The 20,053-nt window shown below is 31.6% G+C and overlaps 1 protein-coding gene across 1 annotated transcript; it reads right to left on the bottom strand.

Moving 5' to 3' along the window:
• Positions 1–9,242: 9,242 nt before the first annotated feature.
• LOC114195566 (kinesin-like protein KIN-4C) lies at positions 9,243–17,485 on the bottom strand. The gene is made up of 28 exons (XM_028086084.1): positions 17,358–17,485; positions 17,135–17,272; positions 16,897–17,046; positions 16,640–16,792; positions 16,303–16,547; positions 15,967–16,106; positions 15,649–15,773; positions 15,287–15,323; positions 15,112–15,203; positions 14,867–14,983; positions 14,667–14,780; positions 14,438–14,521; positions 14,152–14,356; positions 13,769–13,869; positions 13,500–13,598; positions 13,310–13,423; positions 13,120–13,236; positions 12,935–13,015; positions 12,585–12,656; positions 12,428–12,515; positions 12,310–12,341; positions 12,019–12,104; positions 11,610–11,681; positions 11,278–11,505; positions 10,970–11,114; positions 10,763–10,840; positions 10,105–10,662; positions 9,243–9,988 (listed from the first exon to the last, which is right to left on the bottom strand). Exons 2-28 carry the CDS (start codon positions 17,252–17,254, stop codon positions 9,557–9,559), a joined length of 3,885 nt encoding a protein of 1,294 aa, XP_027941885.1. The 5' UTR covers positions 17,255–17,272; positions 17,358–17,485; the 3' UTR covers positions 9,243–9,556.
• Positions 17,486–20,053: the final 2,568 nt, after the last annotated feature.

Below are 20,053 nucleotides of genomic sequence, written 5' to 3'. Positions count from 1 at the left end.
GAGATCTCAGTTGTTTAAACGTAACCCAAGCTGGAATCAAGTACTCAATATGGCTTGAGCTAATATTAAGATTATAGACCGAAATAGTCCCAGAGTACCATGCATAATACACTTACACAATAAAAATAATATTTATTTAATTTAAATAATTTTATTTTACTATTTATTTTATTGTTCGAAAGTCCAATATTAAACTTATACTCAACACTTTCAATTATATATTCTAATGTGTTTTTTAATTCTTTACTAAAAATGATTGCTAAGAAAAAAAAAAGTAGTGTGGAATTCGGTTACAGAAAACTAAATTTCAATCAACCTACTATGTCAGAAATCACTGTACAAAACTTAGAATTCGATCTTCGATACCCAAATTGTGAACGTAAACATATATTTATACCTCTCTTTGTAAATAGTATATTGCTTTTGATTCGGTATGCATCAGTGTAAGATCCACTTTTTTAATCTTATGTTAAAGGACCTGACCTTAACTTTTGGACCTAAGGGTTAGTCCATAAAGTGTTCAAAACTCCTAAACCAGCCCTAACCCTTTTATTTTCTACTCTTTTTGCAAAAACAACCCCCTTGCTCACTTCCTTGTTTCCCTCAACAAAACTCTGTTAGGGTTGGTATCTCAAACGTGTCCAAGTTAAGCTCAACTCCACTTTCATCTCACGTAAGTGTTTCTCAACCGTACATTTCTCTCTTTTAGCTCTGTGGTCATGATTCTAACTAGGGTTCACCTTGGTAACCCATTTTGAATTTGTCCCCCTATTTTTCCAGTTATTAAATATGCTCCTAGAGTTGTTGTGTTCGTGGACTTAGGTGCTAGAGTCTTTTGACTAGCTTTTTCCAGGTAAGGGAAGCTAGAGTTTCGAATTCTTATGTTCTTCTGTCTATTTTTGGTCTGTTTTATGTTCTTGGTGCTTGAATGATATTATTGATCGGGTGAAAATGGCTTACTTGTTTTCTTGGATGTTGCTTTGTGTTGTGCTTCTGCCCTGTACGCGTGAATAGTGGCAAGAACTAATATGCTCGCCCAAGAGAGCTCGTCTCGCCTAGACGAGAATAGCAGGAACTCACCTTGGTTCTGCTCGAGCATCTCGCTCAGGCAGAAAGCCTTTGTTTTGAGCAACAAACCATCTCGCTCAAGCAAGAGTGCCTCGCCTAAGTGAGAACTCATGGGGAACCTTGTGTTTTCTGCTTGAAATGTAGCCCAGGCGAGGGACTTTTGTTTTGAGCAAAGAGTGATCTTGCTCAGGCGAGAGGGTCTCGCCCAAACGAGAGCTCGTAGAGTGCTATTGTAACGCGCTCGCCCAGGCGAGGGAGCCTAGCTTAAGCGAGACAGTCCTTGTCGCTTGGGCGAAGGCTTCTAGCCTAAGCAAGGACAATACATGTTTTGTGTTTTACTTTCCCAATTTAGTTGTGGCTGGTTGTTTACCTTGAAAATGCATGAAGTATGTTAATATGCATGTAATGTATGATTTTGGTGCCACGAATATTGTATGAGATTAAATGGGGGATAAGATGTTGCTATGTTGAACATGAAATGAAAAGTGTGAATTTTGTTGGATGGTTAGTTATGTATATTGGCATGAGATTGGTATGATTGATAATTTTATGCTGGTTGGTGAGACATGATCTTGGTGTGGTTTAAGATGTAATTCCATGAATCTCTAGGTGAGATCTTATGGTGGTGCCTCATTGGTCAGGACATAATTTCACGATGGTTTCGTGGTGGTGCCTCATTGGTCAGAACGTAATTCCACGATGGTTTCGTGGTGGTGCCTCATTGGTCAGGATGTAATTCCACGATGGTTTCGTGGTGGTGCCTCATGGTCAAGATGTAATTCCATGACCCTTGTCAGTGGGAGCTCATGGTGTGTCATGGTTAGGACGTAATTCCATGGAGATTTCGTGGTGGTGCCTCGTTATATAATTTAGTGAGGATTCAAGTAAGGATTGCATCCTGACACTCTAAAGAGCCCGTTAGTTTCACGTAAAGCGTATTGACTCAAGTGGTGAGAGTAGCAGGAGGCCCTAGTCTTTGGCAGGATAATGGCCTTAGATGTTTGAAGGCTAACCTTGTGCGTGGTAGGGTGAAACCCATTGGCAATGGCTCTGCAGAGTAGTAGAGGCCACCACAAGTGCAAGCATCTAGTGAATCAGACTGATTATATGTATCCGGGTAATTGTGTCTTTGAGTCTTAGTGTATTGTTTGTCGATCATTATATGCTTGGTGGATTTATGTATGTTTGACTTTAAATTGTATGTTCAGTTGCATGATAAAAAACTTTTTACTCCAGCTTACCCTTTCTGTTTGTTTGTATGTTCTATGTGTGGTTTTTTTTTCTCCTTTTGCGATGATCATCAATTTATTGGTGTGAGCAGATGTGGGAACTCATCGTAATCGTCAGGGTGATGGAGATTCTGCTGCGTAGTTATTCTTGGGTTGGATTTCCTGCTCTGAGTGTTCTTTAAGGCTGAGGCCAATGTACTACCTTGTATTTTAAGTACTGATCAACTTTTGCCTTGTTTAGTTAATAGTATCATCGTGTGCCTTTATCTAAGTATTTGAGATTTATTGTAAGGAATGATATTTATACTCCAATGTTGCCCTTTATAATACTTTGTATGATGTTTAATTTAATTATGTTATTATTTAAATGGGACGTTACAATCGGTATACATCGATTTAATCTTTATTAATATAAATTATTTTTTTAAATTTTATACTTATTTTTTCTAATTTTTTTTAAATATGCTTTTTCAATTTAATAATATTTTATTTTAATTATAGTTAAAATAATTAATTTTCTTTTAATAAAATTGGATATACACGAAAGCGAATGCATTTCCATTAATATAAACAAGATGAGGAGAGTGTATTTTCATATATTTTTAATAAAAGGTTTATTGGAAAAAAAAATCAATAATAAGTACCTGAAAAACTATTTAAATCCTATGGGTTACAATTAAAATAAAAAGATATTTTGAATTGCCAATCGGTGAAAACAGAGAGAAAGGGACTATGGTCGTGATCTGTCTTATATTTCTTTTATAAATAAAAATATAATTTTATTATTATTCTATTTTTTGTATTATAATCTTAATATATTATGAAAATTAAAATCGAAAAAAAAAACTTAATAAATATATTTTTCATATTTCAACTATATTGCGAAGTTGAAATTATGAAAGTAATATAGGGTGTCAGTTTGGTTTTAGAGAATTGATTACGAGTGAATCAATTCTTCAATGTAAAAGCAAAAATTATTTATTTTTCATTTGACATCAATTTTTTATCTTTTAATTAATTTTGGAAATCAAATATATATTCATTATACGTTAGAAAATCAATTCTACATCAATTCAATGCAAAATCAAACACACAGTTAATTTTTTCTAGTGTTAAACTTTGTCTAATGTAACAATACCCATTTTGTAGACATGACAACCTTCTTCCTCCTCACCATTTTTACTAGAGTCCTCAAAATGGGTTGGAACCCGCGAGCTAACTCGGTTCACTATGGGTTCGGATTGGGTTGGATTGAAATTTTTTTACAAATTTCAATACGAGTTGATTTTTGACCCGACTCATCTAGAACCCGACTCACCCGGATTGAACCTGTGGTGAGCCGCCCACAGATAAAAGGGTCACACAAGTATTTTTTATTAAGTTGAGTTTTACATTTGGGTCATGTTAGGTTGTTTTTTTTAGTCAACACATAAATAATTTGTATTTTTTTATTTTGGTTTGTATTTGGATTGTATTAAAGTTTATTTATATTTTAACTAGAATTATAATTTAGTTTTGACTGAACAAAAAATGTATTTTTTTTAATTAAGTGAACCTGTGAGTCAATCTGTTTAATCTCCAAACCCGTAGTGGGCCGAACCAGATTCGAATTTTTTTAACTCATTAAAATATGAACCGGATTAGGTTGACTCACTAAATCATCAACCCATGCTAAATCAAGCCGAAACTAATCAAATTATCCGTTTTGACAGGTCTGATTTTACACTCTTCCTGATTCGTAACTACTCTTCAATGAGGTTCGGCTTCAATTCCCATTTCGTTTATCTTCTTCATTCTGATCAGAGTTTCCTTTTAATCATTAGTTTTCCGAATAGTGGAGGAACGCATCGTATAAGAGAGAGATTAGAGACTATGTTGACCGTTTCTTCTTCTGGAGATGGAAATGGAGGAAACCTTGGTTTCATTTTGAAGAAGATGAAGCAGCAGCAAGGCCCTGCATGTTTTCTAAAAAATTATTACATTTGAAAAATATTAAAAAAAAAAACATGTGAACAACGTGTTAACAGTATACATGTATGTCACCGTGGAACGTTATTTATCACGTCTAACAAAATTTAACATAATTTGAATAAAGGAAACTAAATCTATTATTTTTTAAAAGAAACGATCAAACATAATCAAAATTTCGAACATGACTAATTCAATTTTAAGTTATAGTTGAGAGAATAAAATTATATTTAACTTAAAAAAGTTCTCATTATATATTGTCAAGAGATTATTTCCCAACATTATTTTTCTCACTTTTACATCTCTCATTTTTCGAATCTTTTTCTTCTAGTCTCATTCATGTCAATTTAAAATCTCCTTAGGTCTTTTTTTTTTTTTCATTTGTTGCATTTTGGTACCTTCAATGTGAACCAATCATTAATATTCTATGTTCTATTTTATGTCTATCAATAGATAATAGGATGATTTATCATAAAAAAAATAAAATTTAAGGTAATATAAAAGAAAAAAAAAAGGTTCAATTTCACTCTGCATTATTTTCTATTCCTTTTTGTTGGTTGTTACTGGTTGAGAAAAGGTCAAAAGAAAAGAGAAAGTGAGATTTGGTCCAAAATCTTTGTCTTTTTGTTTGTGTAGATGCTGCCAAATCAAAACTCCAAAGCCGAACAAACACTTCACTCTTACTATTCCTCAATCCTCAGCCACATCCAATGTGGCAAAAAGCTCAACTTCTTTTATTTATTTTTCAGTACAGAATATTGTTATCCCTTTCTCAAAAGAGAAGGTCCACAAATTTCCAACAATGAAAACAATTGTTATCATTATTATTAGCTTCATGTTTATGAGTTCCTTTCTCAGCCATTCATTACAAAGATGCTTACACATCATGGGCCAACCAAATCACATGTGGCATGTGCAACTTGGTTTATGAATGGACATTCAAATATCATTATCCAACTTTTTGTTGTTGGGTTGGTTTAGTTTGGCCCATAACCAAACATAATAATTAGAAGATGCTTTATTCATTTAAGCCTGCAATTCTCAAACATCATCTTTCACTTCCTCCCACAATCCAACAATCACAATAATTATAATTATAATTATTATTACTATTATTTTATTATAATTAATATAATAATAATAATAAAATACCCTCCTCTTATGTTATACATGTCTTCATAAAAGTTAATTTTGGGTGAGTGAGATATAGTTTTGATGCTACTAAGATTTTCAAAATGTAATATCAGTCTTTTTAAAAACAATATTTGTTTTCCTTCTTTAGAAATTATATGGATCATGCTTTATAAAGGAACAACTATTATCTATATACCACGTGAAAACTAAAGTGGTATATTTTAAAATTTAATAAAGAACCAGAAGAAAGTTTAGAATGATTGAAAATATACTTTAACTATTATTTTTTTCAAAATAGTTTTAATCAATCAAGAATACATTAATTATTTTCAATAATATCTTTATATAGTATTTTAGCTAAATAGCTAAATAAAATTACCTTTTACCCTATAATTTCAAAATTGACATTTTTAACCATCTAATTAAAAAGAGTTCGTTTTAGAGTATCTTTACTCAAACGTCTTCTACCTATCAAAATAAATATCTTAAGTAAAAAAAAATTATTATTATTATTATTATAAATGTAATAAAAAATGAATGGATATAATCATTTTAATCTAATTTGACAAATATTTTTAAGTGTAAGGCATATATCAAGTTGTCATTTGAGTTGTTTATATTTTTTGACATATTCCAATTCAAATGTCAATCTGATATGTGTTTAACAAGTCAAATAAAGTTAATGACGCTGGGTTAAAAATATTATTTTCATTTATTTTTAAAGTTTAGATACCAACATATATGTAACAAAGTTTAGAACAATAACAAATTTTAATTTTATATCCAAATTTAGAAATTAAAAAAATATTTAACCCTTATTTTTTTTATTATATATAACAATAATAATACTAAATTTGTGTACCCTTTCTTCTATTTTCAAATCAATTTGGAATTCAAGAATAAAAAAAAAACAACTAGTTTTGTTTATATTTACTTTATGGAGACATAAAATAAAGTTATTAAATTATAGGATTAAATATGTTTGTAGTCCTTAAACTTGAATACAAACTTTGAATTTGTCTTTATCCTAAACTTCGATATATTTTAGTTTCCAAACTTAAAAATGAATGTATATAGTTCTTTTAACCCAATAACATTAATTTTTTTTTTTGTTAAACAATAATCCAAACTCTTATTTAAGCTACAATGTGTCAAATGATTTAAACAACTCAAACGTCAATCTAAAATATTGTTTGTCTGTCAAATTTTTTTTACTGAATTGGTTTAGGAAGATTATACTTTTTTTTTTAAGTTTAAGGATCAACTTATATTAAAGTTTGGAATGAAAAGGAATTTTTATTTCACATTCAAGTTTATCGATTATAAATATATTTAATTCAAAACTAAATTAAATTGAAAAAAAAAGGCTTGGAGTTTGTAAATCGATTAAAATTTGAAGGGAATTTTTTCTAAATAGATATAGCCAATGTTAAACATAGTCACGCAATGTTTAAAGGAAATTAAAAGTTAGACTGCGTGTTTCAACTTAAAATTCAAATACATCTGAAGTGAAGTGGATCAAATAAAGATTATTGCTTTATGCACCCATCAATTTCTAATTGCACCCTTACTAAAACAGGAAAAGTCTAAAACACCTTTTACCATTGCACCACACGTTGTCACCAGTCCCGGCCATGGCTTCCACCATCATTTTGAAATTTGATTGTGTGGTGCACAAAGAAATCGATGGGGTGCATGAAGTAAAAGCCTCCAATAAACTATCTATTGCGCATAATGAACCCATAGTTCAATTTAATTTACATATTTTAGACATTTATTAATAAAATATTTAATTTATAAAATAATAATAATTTTATGATGATAATTATTTATAATTTTTTATGTTGACAATTTTAATATATATGATTTTAATTATTTATATAATAATAATTATATATATTAAATATTATATTTTATTATTTTTAAAATAAATATATCGACATATTAAATATATGTATATCCTATGCAAATATTGTATTAGACGTGACAAATGGTCTGTCCAACTCAAAAAAACAACTGCCAAGTATGTAGTTCATCTGTTTAGCCTAAGCATCGTAAAAAAACAAGCCTATTTGATCAACAGTTGTATATTAGTCACGTATTTATATTTTTAAAAAATAAATATATATAATTACTATGGTTGTAAAACTTAGTCTCAAATGTTATGATCTTCGGACAGATCTTAACATGAACGGGTTACCTATCAAATAACATGTCCAATCATTTTTATTTAGGCGTGGTTTACCATAATCACTGAATTATACCCTTGAAGCAAAGAAAAATATTTGTAAAAAGTTATTTATGGATAAAATATGTTTAGTTTAGTTCTCCTTAAATTGATCAATTATGAAAAAGTTCAAAAAAAAAAATGATAATATTTGTCTGTACAACCATTTACTTTTCTGCCTACTTCAAACGGTACGAGTTTTAAAGTAATTTAGTCATTTAACTTTTTTTCTTCCTTTTAATTAAAAGATATAATTATTGATTTGGTAGTTTAATTTTTTTAAATTCAATTTGTTTTTCATATTTGTTCAATTTAATATTCCAATTATTTAAAAGGATTCAATTTGGTCATTTCTGTTAAATTGGAAATAACAATGTGTCCATACAGAACACATGTCAAGCCGTAAAATTTTTAATTTTTTTTTAATTTATAATTTTTTTAAAAAAATTATAAACGATCACGTGTCAGATTACCGTCGTGCTACGTGGTAACTTACAATCATGCCACATGATAGTGGTAATAGTTGTTTTCAATTTAGTCTTCTACTTAAATTTTTTGTCCAATTTAGTATCTCAATTCTTTAAAACGATCAAATTTTGTTCTTTCCGATTTGAAACCAAATTAATAACTAAGTTTAATTATAACTTATATATACATATTAAAATAATTATTTTGAATTTATACATCAAATCACTACACCTAAACATTCAAATTATTTTATTTCTTACAAGTGTATAAAATTTAAGGTGTAAAAAGTTACAAAGGTAAAAAATAAAATAATTTAAGTATTTAGGTGGAATGATTTGATGTATATATTAAAAAGTTACAAAATTTAAATATTTAGGTAAAATGATTTGATGTATATATTAAAAAGTTACAAGTGTACAAAATTTAAGGTGTAAAAAGTTACAAAGCTAAAAAATAAAATAATTTAAGTATTTAGATGAAATGATTTGATGTATATATTAAAAAAAGTTATTGTAACATGTATGTAAAAGTTTAATTAAGCTTATTTACTAATTTGATCTTAAATTAAAAAAGACAAAATTGAATTGTTTTAAAGAATTTGGATACTAAATTGAACCAAAAATTTAAATAAAAGACTAAATTGAAAATAATTATTACCATTGCCACATGTCATGATTCCACGTGTCATGATTGTAAGCCATGTGACACAATTAGCCGTTTATAAATTTGTACAAAAAAAAAATTAAAAAAAAAAATTCACATCTTGACACATATCCTGTACAAACACAATGTTAATTTCAACTTAACAGAAAGAACCAAATTAAATCCTTTTAGATAATTGGGTACTAAATTGAACAAACCAAAAGTATAAGAACCAAATTAAATTTAACAAAAAAAATTGAGATACCAAATAAATAATTATACCCTATTAAAATGAAGGATATTGGAATTAGTCATTAATCCATCACATTTCATAAGCACACACCAACATTAACTTTCTTACTCACAAGCATTTACGTTTAAAATGTTTAAGGAAATTGCAAGGACCAAATTACTTATTTAATCTTTCGCAATTAACTAGCATTTGATTAAATTCTATGTTCAAAATCATTAGTAAAATATATTCGTGAGGATTTATTTGAAAATTCTATGCAACGCTATACATAGTGGCATACATAGAAAAGAAATTAAACCTTGACAACTGATTGTGAAGATTAACGAGGGAAACAATTGTTCCCGCTGAACAACTCAACTAATGATCTTTGATATACAAAGTGATTTCACTCCAATGCTATACGACGAGCACCAGCACAGAATTCTTTGACAAACCATGTCTGATAAGCCACAAAAAAAAAAGCCAAAATAATATATTTGTCTGCTGAAGGCAAACGAAAGTTAATGATTGATACAACAGATACACCATAAGAATATGGTGATTGCATGCACCTTAGATTATGGTCTTCTAATAACGTCCACTGTTCTCTTTCTCCAGGGTTCCCTTTTGTTTCAGTGGACTTCTACCTTCACTTACTTCAGACTCCTTGTTGAAACATTCATCTGCCTTGCTACTACCATTCACGTCTCCCAGTGGAAGACCACCACCATTTGATGATACCTGTTTTCGCATAGCTCGTGGTATTCTCAAAGGTATATCTGTCTCAGTTACATTTTTCTCAACCTTTGGGGCTGCCGGAACATTTTCAGGTCTAGAAGAGAGCACTTTTTGTGGTACGTTCATAGATATGTTCGGTTCACTGATGCTGTTGCTTTCTTTATTGGGGATTTCAGCATTATCTGACTGCGCGGACGGTGGATCTGGAACAACAACTACTGTGGGCACTGTGGACTTTCGCCATTTCTTTCTTTGATTAGCCTTCTGGGCGTTTGATTTGGCCTGCAAAAAAGATCCAGTAAAAGCATAAAATAATAAAACAAGAATGAAGTAATTCATCTGAGTGGCATCCAGTTTACATGTAATGACCATAAAATAAATTTATGACTGACACGCACCAGTGTATTTCCAATATCAGAAAGGGGTTTTCTTGGTCCATGAGTATCAGGGTGGGCATCAGCAGGCCCCTCAACCAGTGCACCCTGAAGCAACTCGGCTCCTTGAGCAGCAAGAAGGCGGTTTTTGTCAGATTCCTCAATGCTGGAATCATTGCCACTCCCTTCAACTTGTGCCTCACTTGAGATTGATGATCTGTTGGCACACTTGGATACTAGGCAACCACAAGAACTCCCACAAGTGCCACCCATAGCTCTGCATTTGCACTTGTTTGTTTTGCAAGATGAAGATTTACTACAAGAGCAGCACATATCTGATGCAGTTTCCCCGGATGCACCTCCATTTCCTTCTGTTGAATTATCTTTCCCATCTTCTGAACTGATATTTGACGGATTGTTTTCCATGCTTACACTGCTTCTAGACTTTCTTTTCTTAAAGTGCAATTTTTTCACAGACTGTACCCATTCATCATCAGTGACATCTTCTGGAACATAATCATCTTCTGTATCTGATATTGATAAATCCATATCCTCTAGTAAAATTGTAGATCGCCGGTTTTCCTAAATGATGACAAAATGATAGTACCATAAAAGAAGTTATTCAAGATGAGAATAAACCATAGTTGGCATTTTAGAGATCTAGCGATATGCAAACACCTACCATCTTGCGCAAGTCATACTTATGCCCTCCGACATTCATGTCATGATACCCCACAGATTCAGAGTATCTCATTGCATTCTGTCATAAGTTTAAATAAATAATAGGGTTAAACAGAGGACCATTGTTTCTTCAATTTAACAAACTGCAGCTTAAAGTTGGAAAGGAGAAAAAAAAAGTTTCATCATTTCTCAAGCTTAATATACTAACCATCAATTTCAACTGATGAATAAGTTCAGACTTCTGCATTTCCAATTGTCTAACTGAACAGCTCAACCTTACTACTTTTTCTTTTAGATCTCTGATTTCCATGTCCTTCTCTCTGCAAGTAACTTCTCTATCTCGCAATAAACACCTGAAATAGAAAAGCAAAGAAAAACATTTAGTCATATCATGAGAAAAGATAACTTGCTACAGATTAACAGATTGCATTTGCGCAGAACATAAATAATTTAACTTTAAATTTTATAGGCAACTTGGTTAACCGTAATGACCAAATTGCAGACAAGCTCTACTACCTAGAGGAAGATGCCAAGTTGAACAAATGATTCATCAAATTCTTGGCTTCAGCCAGGGAACGGACTTGGTTCCAACGTCCCTTGCCACTGAAAACCCGTTCCCGCTCTTCTGCCTCTGACAAGTGAGATGCCATCGAGAGCAATGTTGTAGAAGAAGAAGCGATCATTTTTTCAAGAGCATGTATCCTTGAATTTCTTGCACCCGGAGACATTGATACGACGCCATCACTAAATTTAGCAGTCAAGCGAGAAGATGCTGTCAATTGAATGTTTCCAAAAAAAAAAAATTGTAAAATAGATTAATGCCTCCGGTATTTGCAAAGCTTTTTCACCTTGAATTGTTCATCTTCATCATATCCGCTTCTTCCTTTAATCTAGCAATCTCGTTGGCCATTTTAGCCCTCCTGTAATGAATTGTTTGTGACATGATAATCAGTAAATTGGTTCAACTTTTCCTCCTTTTAAATTCAAATCATATAGACAAAACATAGGTTAGCAAACTTTGCGTACACATTGGAATAAATACAAATATGACTTCATCCAATATCTCTCTAGTCCATGTTTTTAATTTAGAGCTGAGTGAAATTAACATAAAAAGGCAGATATAAAAAGCAGTTTGACTTTTAGAAGAAATCCTTCACCATATTACTCAAACTTAAGCTCATTAGATTTAACTAGTATAACAGCCTACTCAGTCTAAAGGTTTCAGATGAAAAATCAAAGCTTAAAAGTAGAACATACTCTTCCATTTGACGCTCATGTGCTGAACGTACTTCATGCACTCGGACTGTGACTTCAAGTTCATGCTCAATTGCCTGCATCAAAGCCTTCAAATACAAATAAAATGTCATGAGTTTAGCTAAATAAAACACCAAGACATTATTCACCAAAATGGCATGATGGAATTATGATATTAAAAACAACTTATCCTAGATCGCCACCGTACACAAATTAGAAAAAGGGTGGATTGTTTAGAAAAATTGCTTTTAAGGAGAAAAACTATTTCGTCCTTGTGAATCATAAGAATAGTACCTGAATTCCTGGACCATTCCCACCTACAGCACCTGTGTATAAAGAAAGAACTGCCAGTTATTAACAAGTACACAAAATAGAGAAAGCTGCGTGGCACAGTAAATCTCTGAAGTCATACTTTCACGTGAAGAAGTCTTTCGAGATTCCAAGAGTTCTTTTAGCCTTTTTGTAGCCAAGGACGCTTCTTCTGTCTTCCTTTGTAATACCTGTAATGAACTCATGAGTAATGGGAATAACCAGCACAACGAGAACAAGTTATTTGAAAATCTTTTTACCATCTTTTGCCTCTGATTCAATGCTAACAGCTTATGCATCTCGTATTCGTTCCTCCTTCCTTCTTTTTTAAGCTGAAAATGGCAAAAAGGTACATTAATATTAGAATATTCACTAATACCTGATCACTTTCAAATTAGAAAAAAGCGGTCATTCCTTATAAGCAGAAGGTCGCAAATAACCTATATACCTAACAATGTAAACAGAGACAACAGTGTATTATTATTATCGAATGGAAAAACGAATTCCAAAAGTAAATTTTTCCCTCCACACAATTACAGAAGAATGGAGTAATAAAAAGGAATATTTGTTGCTAAAAAAGTTGAAGAAAATTATTCTGTGATGAAATTACCTGGAGAACTTCTTTCTCGCGTGAAGCTTTCCATAATCTAAATTGTTCTGATTCCTGCTTAATCTTATGTTGCAATTGAACCTGAAGAAAATAAAGATTCGGAAATGACTCTAAAGGAAAAGAAAAACAAAGCACAGATTCCTGCTACAAACTGAGTACGAAGTCCCATTAGCAGGTCATTGCACCTTGTGAGATTTAATTCTCTGGATCTCATCCTGCAGTCGTTTAGCTGCCTCATCACTCTTCTGTTTTTGTCTCAACAGTTGAGCCTGAGCTTCTTGTTTCTTCTTCAGCACAGAGACCTGGAAAAACAAAAAATCAGTTCACCTCCCAAAGTGGCCATTCAGAGTTAAGACATCCCAAATAATTGCGGACCTGTGCTTCAAGAGCATTTAACTTTTGGAGATATTCCTCCTTTAACTTTTGAGCTCCGTCATCAGAGGTAGATGAAATATTTGCAAGATTGCACCTTAGTTCCTCAATTTCTTTCTACAAAAAATACAAACGTTGTTATAAAAACAATCATTGAAACACAATATAATTCATGATAGCAGAGACCAAATACCTGCAAAAATTTCTTTTCTTGTTCTAACTCAAGAACTTTCTTTTCATAATGATGCTTAAGAACTGAAGTATCAGCATTATTAAACATCTTCATTTCAGCCTTCAACATAAGAAAAAGAAAAAATATAAAACAATAAGCATAAAAAACATTTAAAATCAATATTAACATGTAATAAAATGCATATATAAAATATTTTGCAACTTTGTCAAATTTGATAGGCTATAAATATTTTCAAAACAAAATATTCAATGTCTCCAAGAAATTTTTACCTCCTTTTGTTCAAGTTTCTTATCCAATTCTTTGAGCTCCCTATCCAACTTTTCTTGAAGAGAAGAGTGTTCTATTTCCTTTGCATGATCTTCCATATCATCTGCAAACAGGTTGCACAAAGTTAAAAAATTATATATTGTTATTTAGGAATAAATATCAATTCACAGTGATAGAAAAAATGCATACAAAAAGATTGGGTGTCAAGAAGTCTAAATGTGGTTGCAAAGTCTAGCTTTGAGAAATCAGACATCATTATCTCATATATTTGATGTACATATCTCAAGCATATGAAATAATATTATTAATTACATCAGTGTCATGGATTAACAAACAAATAAAAGATACACTGTATAATACATAAAAACTACTACCAAGGTTCTACCTGCTATGTCAACTGATTTGTCTTCACAGTCAGAAGAGTACTCATTACCACATGCAAATAAAACATTCTTTGACCGGAATCCACTATCATATGTGTCAACCAAATCGTCAAAAAGTCTAGATTTTGCATGCGAATTTTTCAAACGCTGTAATTCCCCTTCCAGATCTTGGATCTTTGACACATAAGATTTCACCAGGTCATAATCCTAGAAAGAGGTAAGACCATGAGTCAGTTGTGGATTGCTTCATCAGAAAATTGTAATTATGCACTAGCAATGAGTTCAAACCTCGTGTGAATCTGATTCAATTTCATCCCAAGATTTACCATTTCGAATTGATTCTATTTTCATGACCAGTCGGTCTTTTTCAACCTAAATTCAACATATTGGGTTAGACGGAGCAATTTGATCTCAAATAGCACAAAAATGATACTGGAAGCAACTAACAACATTTATCTTTTGACAAAAACACCTAACATTCTATTAGAATTAAGAACATAAAAGGATAGAGGAAGACCTGAGCATCACATGCACGTTGTGCTAAACTCTCACAAGTAACTCGTCGATCTTGAAGCTCCCGCTGTAGTTCTGCATTGCTTGCTTCAAGTAAGGATATTTTGTGTTTGAGAATCTAAGGGAGAAAAGAACAGGAGATCAGAAACCTACACCCGGCAAAAGGAGGGATAACTTCAGAAACTGCCCAAAATTATGATGTACCTGAAGTTCATCAAATGCCCCTCCAGTATCACCTTTGTATAGTAGAAGCTCAGTCTGGAGTTGCTCAATCTGACTTCGCATTCTCTGCATCTGAGCTCCCACTGGATCACGATTAATCTAAAAGAAGAAGATTTGAAATCATCAAACATCTGAGCTACCACATGAACGATTGTCATTGTCACTCCCAATTTAATTTAAGAGACAAAATGAAACAAACATCGAGAACACTAATATAAAGCACTTACGACTGCCTTGTTCTGAATGTTGCGAGCACGGTTTGCATACTTCAGAGTGTTCAATGTCTCTTCAGCATTGGTGTCAGCAGGACTAACACATGCTGCAGCATACCCAAACAAATTTAATGACTCATATGATAATAAATGAAAGTGTAAAATTTTTGAAATCCACCAAGTATTATACCTATCATAACAGTTTTGCTGTTTCCTCCAAGAGAGTCCTGCGTATCATTAGCCAATTCCTCGTCAGGATGATATATGAATTCATGGTATAGAAATCTCAGAAGTAAGCACTAAAACAAAAATCTAGTATTACATTTCAGTAATAATGACTTTTGAAAACAAGTTTCAAGATAGGAGTCACAATACTTCCAAAAAAAAATAAAAGGGATACTTCCTTTCCCAACAATACTTTTAAATAATGAGCATAGAAGTCATCACTCCATCTGTCATGGACTGACATATAGAAAGAACCATACATATCATAGGCAGAGCTGTTCAAAATAAGTATACTAGGCGTAATGCTTTAACAAACACAGTGCAAACCTGTAGTAGTCTTGTTAGTTTACTATCACGATATGGCACATGGCCACCTTCTTTTCGCTTTCTTTCATCTCCCAGTGCACTTATTACATTCCCAAGAGCTAGTAAACCCTTGTTGATATGAATGCCTTGACAATGGAAAAACTAAATGATCATTAAATAGCTTAAAAATTGCATTTATAAAACTCAGTCAGTAGCAGAAATGCATTGCAAGATTTTAAAAATTATACTGTGATGGGCCAAAAATATGAAATACTCTATATTTGTGTAATAATGCTATCCCTAATCTTAACAATATGTTTTACACATACAACAGATTACCTTCTTTCAGACGCATGCCATCGGCACCAGTTCTTTTTGCACGTTCAGAACCAGCAAGGTCTACCAAATGTAGTTTTGCACACAAGACATCATCACCACTCTTTTGCTCCATGGTGATTGTGAATATAGCATGTGATCGACTATACAAATAGCATAAATCACAGTCATCATACTTTAATAAAGCAAGAGTCTACTTCAGTAGAGAGGAGATATGTAAATTTTGATATGCTGTATATTAGAGCGAATTTAATCAATTCACAAATCAAATAATATAAAGTTACTCTCTCCTAAACAACATTGACCCCTTGACCCCACAGACTAAGTATAACAATTTACCTTGACTGACTGTTCATGTTTGTACTCCCAGTGGCGCGTGCCAGTGAACCACGAGAAAGATAAGATGACATTTCTTCTTTAGTCTTTACTTCAGCCTCAGTAACACCAGCCAACGTTATTCCCCCATTCACTGTTTCCCTAATCTGAATGGGAACTCTGCTGGGCGCAGCATACTTCGCAGTAGAAGCCACATCCCCTTTAGATTGATTGGGATCAAGTAAATCAAATACCTCTTCCTTGAATATCTGTAATCAAGTTATACAAGTTCACACTTATCTATGTTTCAAAGTCTGACCACAATTACAGAAAAAAAAAAATCATTAGGATTATTCTTTACCTCGATAAACGATACCCTAATCAAAAACTCTGAGGATTCCTTCATAGTCTGAACCCTCTTGAATATTGTCTCCATCACCTTGGGTATAATACCACCGGCATTTTCTTCTCCGGTGTAATTGGTGCCCATGGTGTATGTCTTTCCAGATCCGGTCTGAGAATAAAAACCTAGTTAAAACAAACTAAATATAACAAAAAAAGCTTCTCAAATAAAAAGGTTCGAATAACCAAAGTCAAAACCATATGAAGAACGTATACCTGTCCATAAGCGAGAACTGTTGCGTTGTAGCCGTGAAAAAGCGCATCTACAAGTGGAGCTACACAATCATTGTAAATTGTGGACGACGGAGATTCCGAACTACCACCATAAACATAGTCATAAGTGAAAGCATGTGACCCAATTTGCACCTACACAGCGTCCAGAAACAACAATTACACATTAAATTCATAAATGCCCGCATATTTCAACAGATTCAAAGGAAACCACTTCTTCTACCTGAGGTTCACCAGGAACAACGGTGATACAATCTGTACAGCCGAGCATAAGCTCCGACGTGATCAGAGGCCGGACGTTGACGGCAACACGTACGCACTGCGGTGCATCGTGGCTTTCCATCTCACACCAATTTGAACCCTAAAACCAAATGAGTGTGAAAAAACTCTGAGAATCGAAGCTGGTGATTCAAAATGGAATTTGGAGTGTGATTTGACTACTTTACCTGATGCGAAGGAGAGAAACAAAGAGAAAGAAGAGGAAGAGAAAGAATAAGGAAAAAAATGAGTGTAAGAGGAAGTAGCAAGCGTTCTAATTTTGAACAGAGAAGAGAGGGTAATGGCTGCAAATTTGAATGTGGATGTGTTGGGTTAGATTAAAACGGATTTGAGAAAACGGCGCTCGGGTCCGAATTCAAACGAGAACCTTAGTCACGCGTGGGTCACGTGCCACTACGAGTGTCAATGAAACTCCAACGGTCAAAATATTAAGCAAACATAGAAACCCCACCCAAAAATGGATAATTATTTAAAGCATACTCCATTAATGCCTCTTGCTCCAATATGCAACACTTTAAAATATGCACACTATTGTTTCTTTTTTACTTTATAATAAATTTATTTAAAATTATTTTTGATTATAATATTTAATATGATTTTGGTTTAATCTATAATGGGCTGTTCTTTTTAATTTTTTATTCCTTAAAGACATTTATTTGAAGACAATTTTAGTTCTAGTATTATTGGAGGTCAACATTTATTTACTAAAATAAAAGACAAAATTGATTATAGTTTATAATTTAGTTCACTGGCATTAATTCGCTAAATTGATTTCGCATTGATCTAATAAATAAGTAATGCAATTTTTATAAATAGGATTCAATATAATATGAATTTTAAAATATTATTTTTTAATCTTTTTTATTTTTTAAAATTATTTATATAATTTATCAATACTATTTTATATCGTCACTTAGTATAATTTTAATTTTTGATTTTCCTATGCTACACTACTAAAATTTTCTATTTGTATGTAATATGTAATCTTAGTATTAATATTAATAATAAGGATAATTTGTAAAAGTTTTGAACTAAAAAAAATACAAGTTATGTATTTAGTATAAATAATATTTACATTTCTTTCAATCACAATGTAAGAAAAATTATTCACCTCTCAATAACTATCTTGAAACTCATTTAAATTATGAATTCCGATAAATAATGTAAAAACAATTATTGACAATATATAAATATTTAAATTTAAATTTTATTAGAACTAAAGTTAATAAAATTAATAATATCTATAAAAATTAAAAATATACGTCAATATCTAGATTCAACTAAATAATTAATATATAAAAATATATAAAAGAAAACTAAATGTATTTAAAATATTAAAATAAGAAAAGAGAGAAATAAAATACAAATTGGAAACACCTAAGAACGCAAAGGACAATGCAATAGACTTTAAAAAATAGTAACATAGAAATTGACGCAAGAAGACGAGGGAGGAAGGGTAACAAAAATTTCAGAGACATAAGAAAGGACTGCTTGTGAGGTTTTATTATATGTCTGGATTAGAGTATTTTTATATGAATTTTATTGAGAAATTGAAATATTTTACAAGAAATGAAATATTAGAAATTAGTATTAGTAATTTAATAGTTTAAGGGAAGAGAATTCAAAATTCACATTAAAAAGAGTATAAAAAGAGTAGAAGTTTGAAAATTCTTATATTATTTTCTCTTATATACATATGCTTTCGGTTAAATCATTCCAGAGGTCTCTATTTTTGTAGTGAAATCTTAAGTAAATTTCCTCATTTTTATTGACTCAATTGAATTTCTATTTTGGAAAATTCGTTGCAATCAGGTCCCCATTTATATATCTTTTGGTATTCTAATTTATTTTATCTACCTTACAGAAGGAATCCAAATTCATAAACAATCGTAATATTTCCTGGATAGGATTGAATAAGGTGGCCAGCAAAATTATGTTATAAGTGGAAAAATTATGTTGGCAAAACACCTTGCCCACTTTATACAACATATATGTACTTTGACAAATTTGATGAATCAAGTGGAAAGCAAATAACCTATTAAGTGCTCCTCAATACAAATTGGATTATCACTTTTAATTATATTAGTAATAATATTTTCTAAGAGCTCTTCAACATGTTTAGTTGTTCAACATGCTTAGTTGCCACACTTACAAACTCTAACAAGATGTCAAGATCATACCTGCGAGTATAAGTTCAAATAATATCATCAAGTACAAGCCAAAGATAACTTGTCGAAATCAATCTCTGAACATTTCATTGATGTCAAAACGAACTAAAAGGTACAAACAAGATCGTAACCAATAAAATACAAATTAATGGCAAGCTCAAACCTGTCATCTTACACATAGTTCACTAAAGCATGATAGAAGTATTTTCTCCTCAAGTTCTTCTTATATGAATATTTCTTTAGCTCAAACATATCATCTTACACATAATTATTTTGTATGTTCTATGATTTATCATGTCATCTAGTTGGTATTTCAACTTTAAAGTTGTATCTACTCATACATTCTAACAACAAAATTAAGTAGTAATACTAAATAACTAAACATTATTAGTTAGATAATAATATAGTTCCATCTTTAACATCAAATATAATACCCTCACTACAGTGTGTAATAGGTGAAATTTTCGAAAACATTCATTATATTGCTCAAAGAATTGCACTACTACAAAAAATAAGGTGTTGAAAATTTGGATGATGCTTTTAATAAACACCAAGCTTCATTATATGTTTTCCATTGATTGCCTCCAAAGCAACAAGAGCCTGATCTTTGGTTTCATACTTCAAAAATGCATAACCCACCACAAAAATACAACTATAAATAACACTTTATAGCTAAGAAACGTCAAATCCCTAAA

This window comes from Vigna unguiculata, chromosome 8, assembly GCF_004118075.2.
Source record: "Vigna unguiculata cultivar IT97K-499-35 chromosome 8, ASM411807v1, whole genome shotgun sequence".
Classification (NCBI taxonomy): Eukaryota; Viridiplantae; Streptophyta; class Magnoliopsida; order Fabales; family Fabaceae; genus Vigna; species Vigna unguiculata.
The sequence above is the reverse complement of the archived record's forward strand: the minus strand, read 5'-3'. Positions and strand labels throughout refer to the sequence as shown.

Excerpts from the sequence above, each read along its gene's own strand:
- LOC114195566 (XM_028086084.1), bottom strand. The coding sequence starts at position 17,254 with ATGGAAAGCCACGATGCACCGCAGTGCGTACGTGTTGCCGTCAACGTC. Across the intron at positions 14,357-14,437 it reads TTGAATCAGATTCACACGAG|GATTATGACCTGGTGAAATC; the intron begins GTTTGAACTCAT and ends ACCTCTTTCTAG. Across the intron at positions 12,342-12,427 it reads AAAGACTTCTTCACGTGAAA|GTGCTGTAGGTGGGAATGGT; the intron begins GTATGACTTCAG and ends CTTTATACACAG.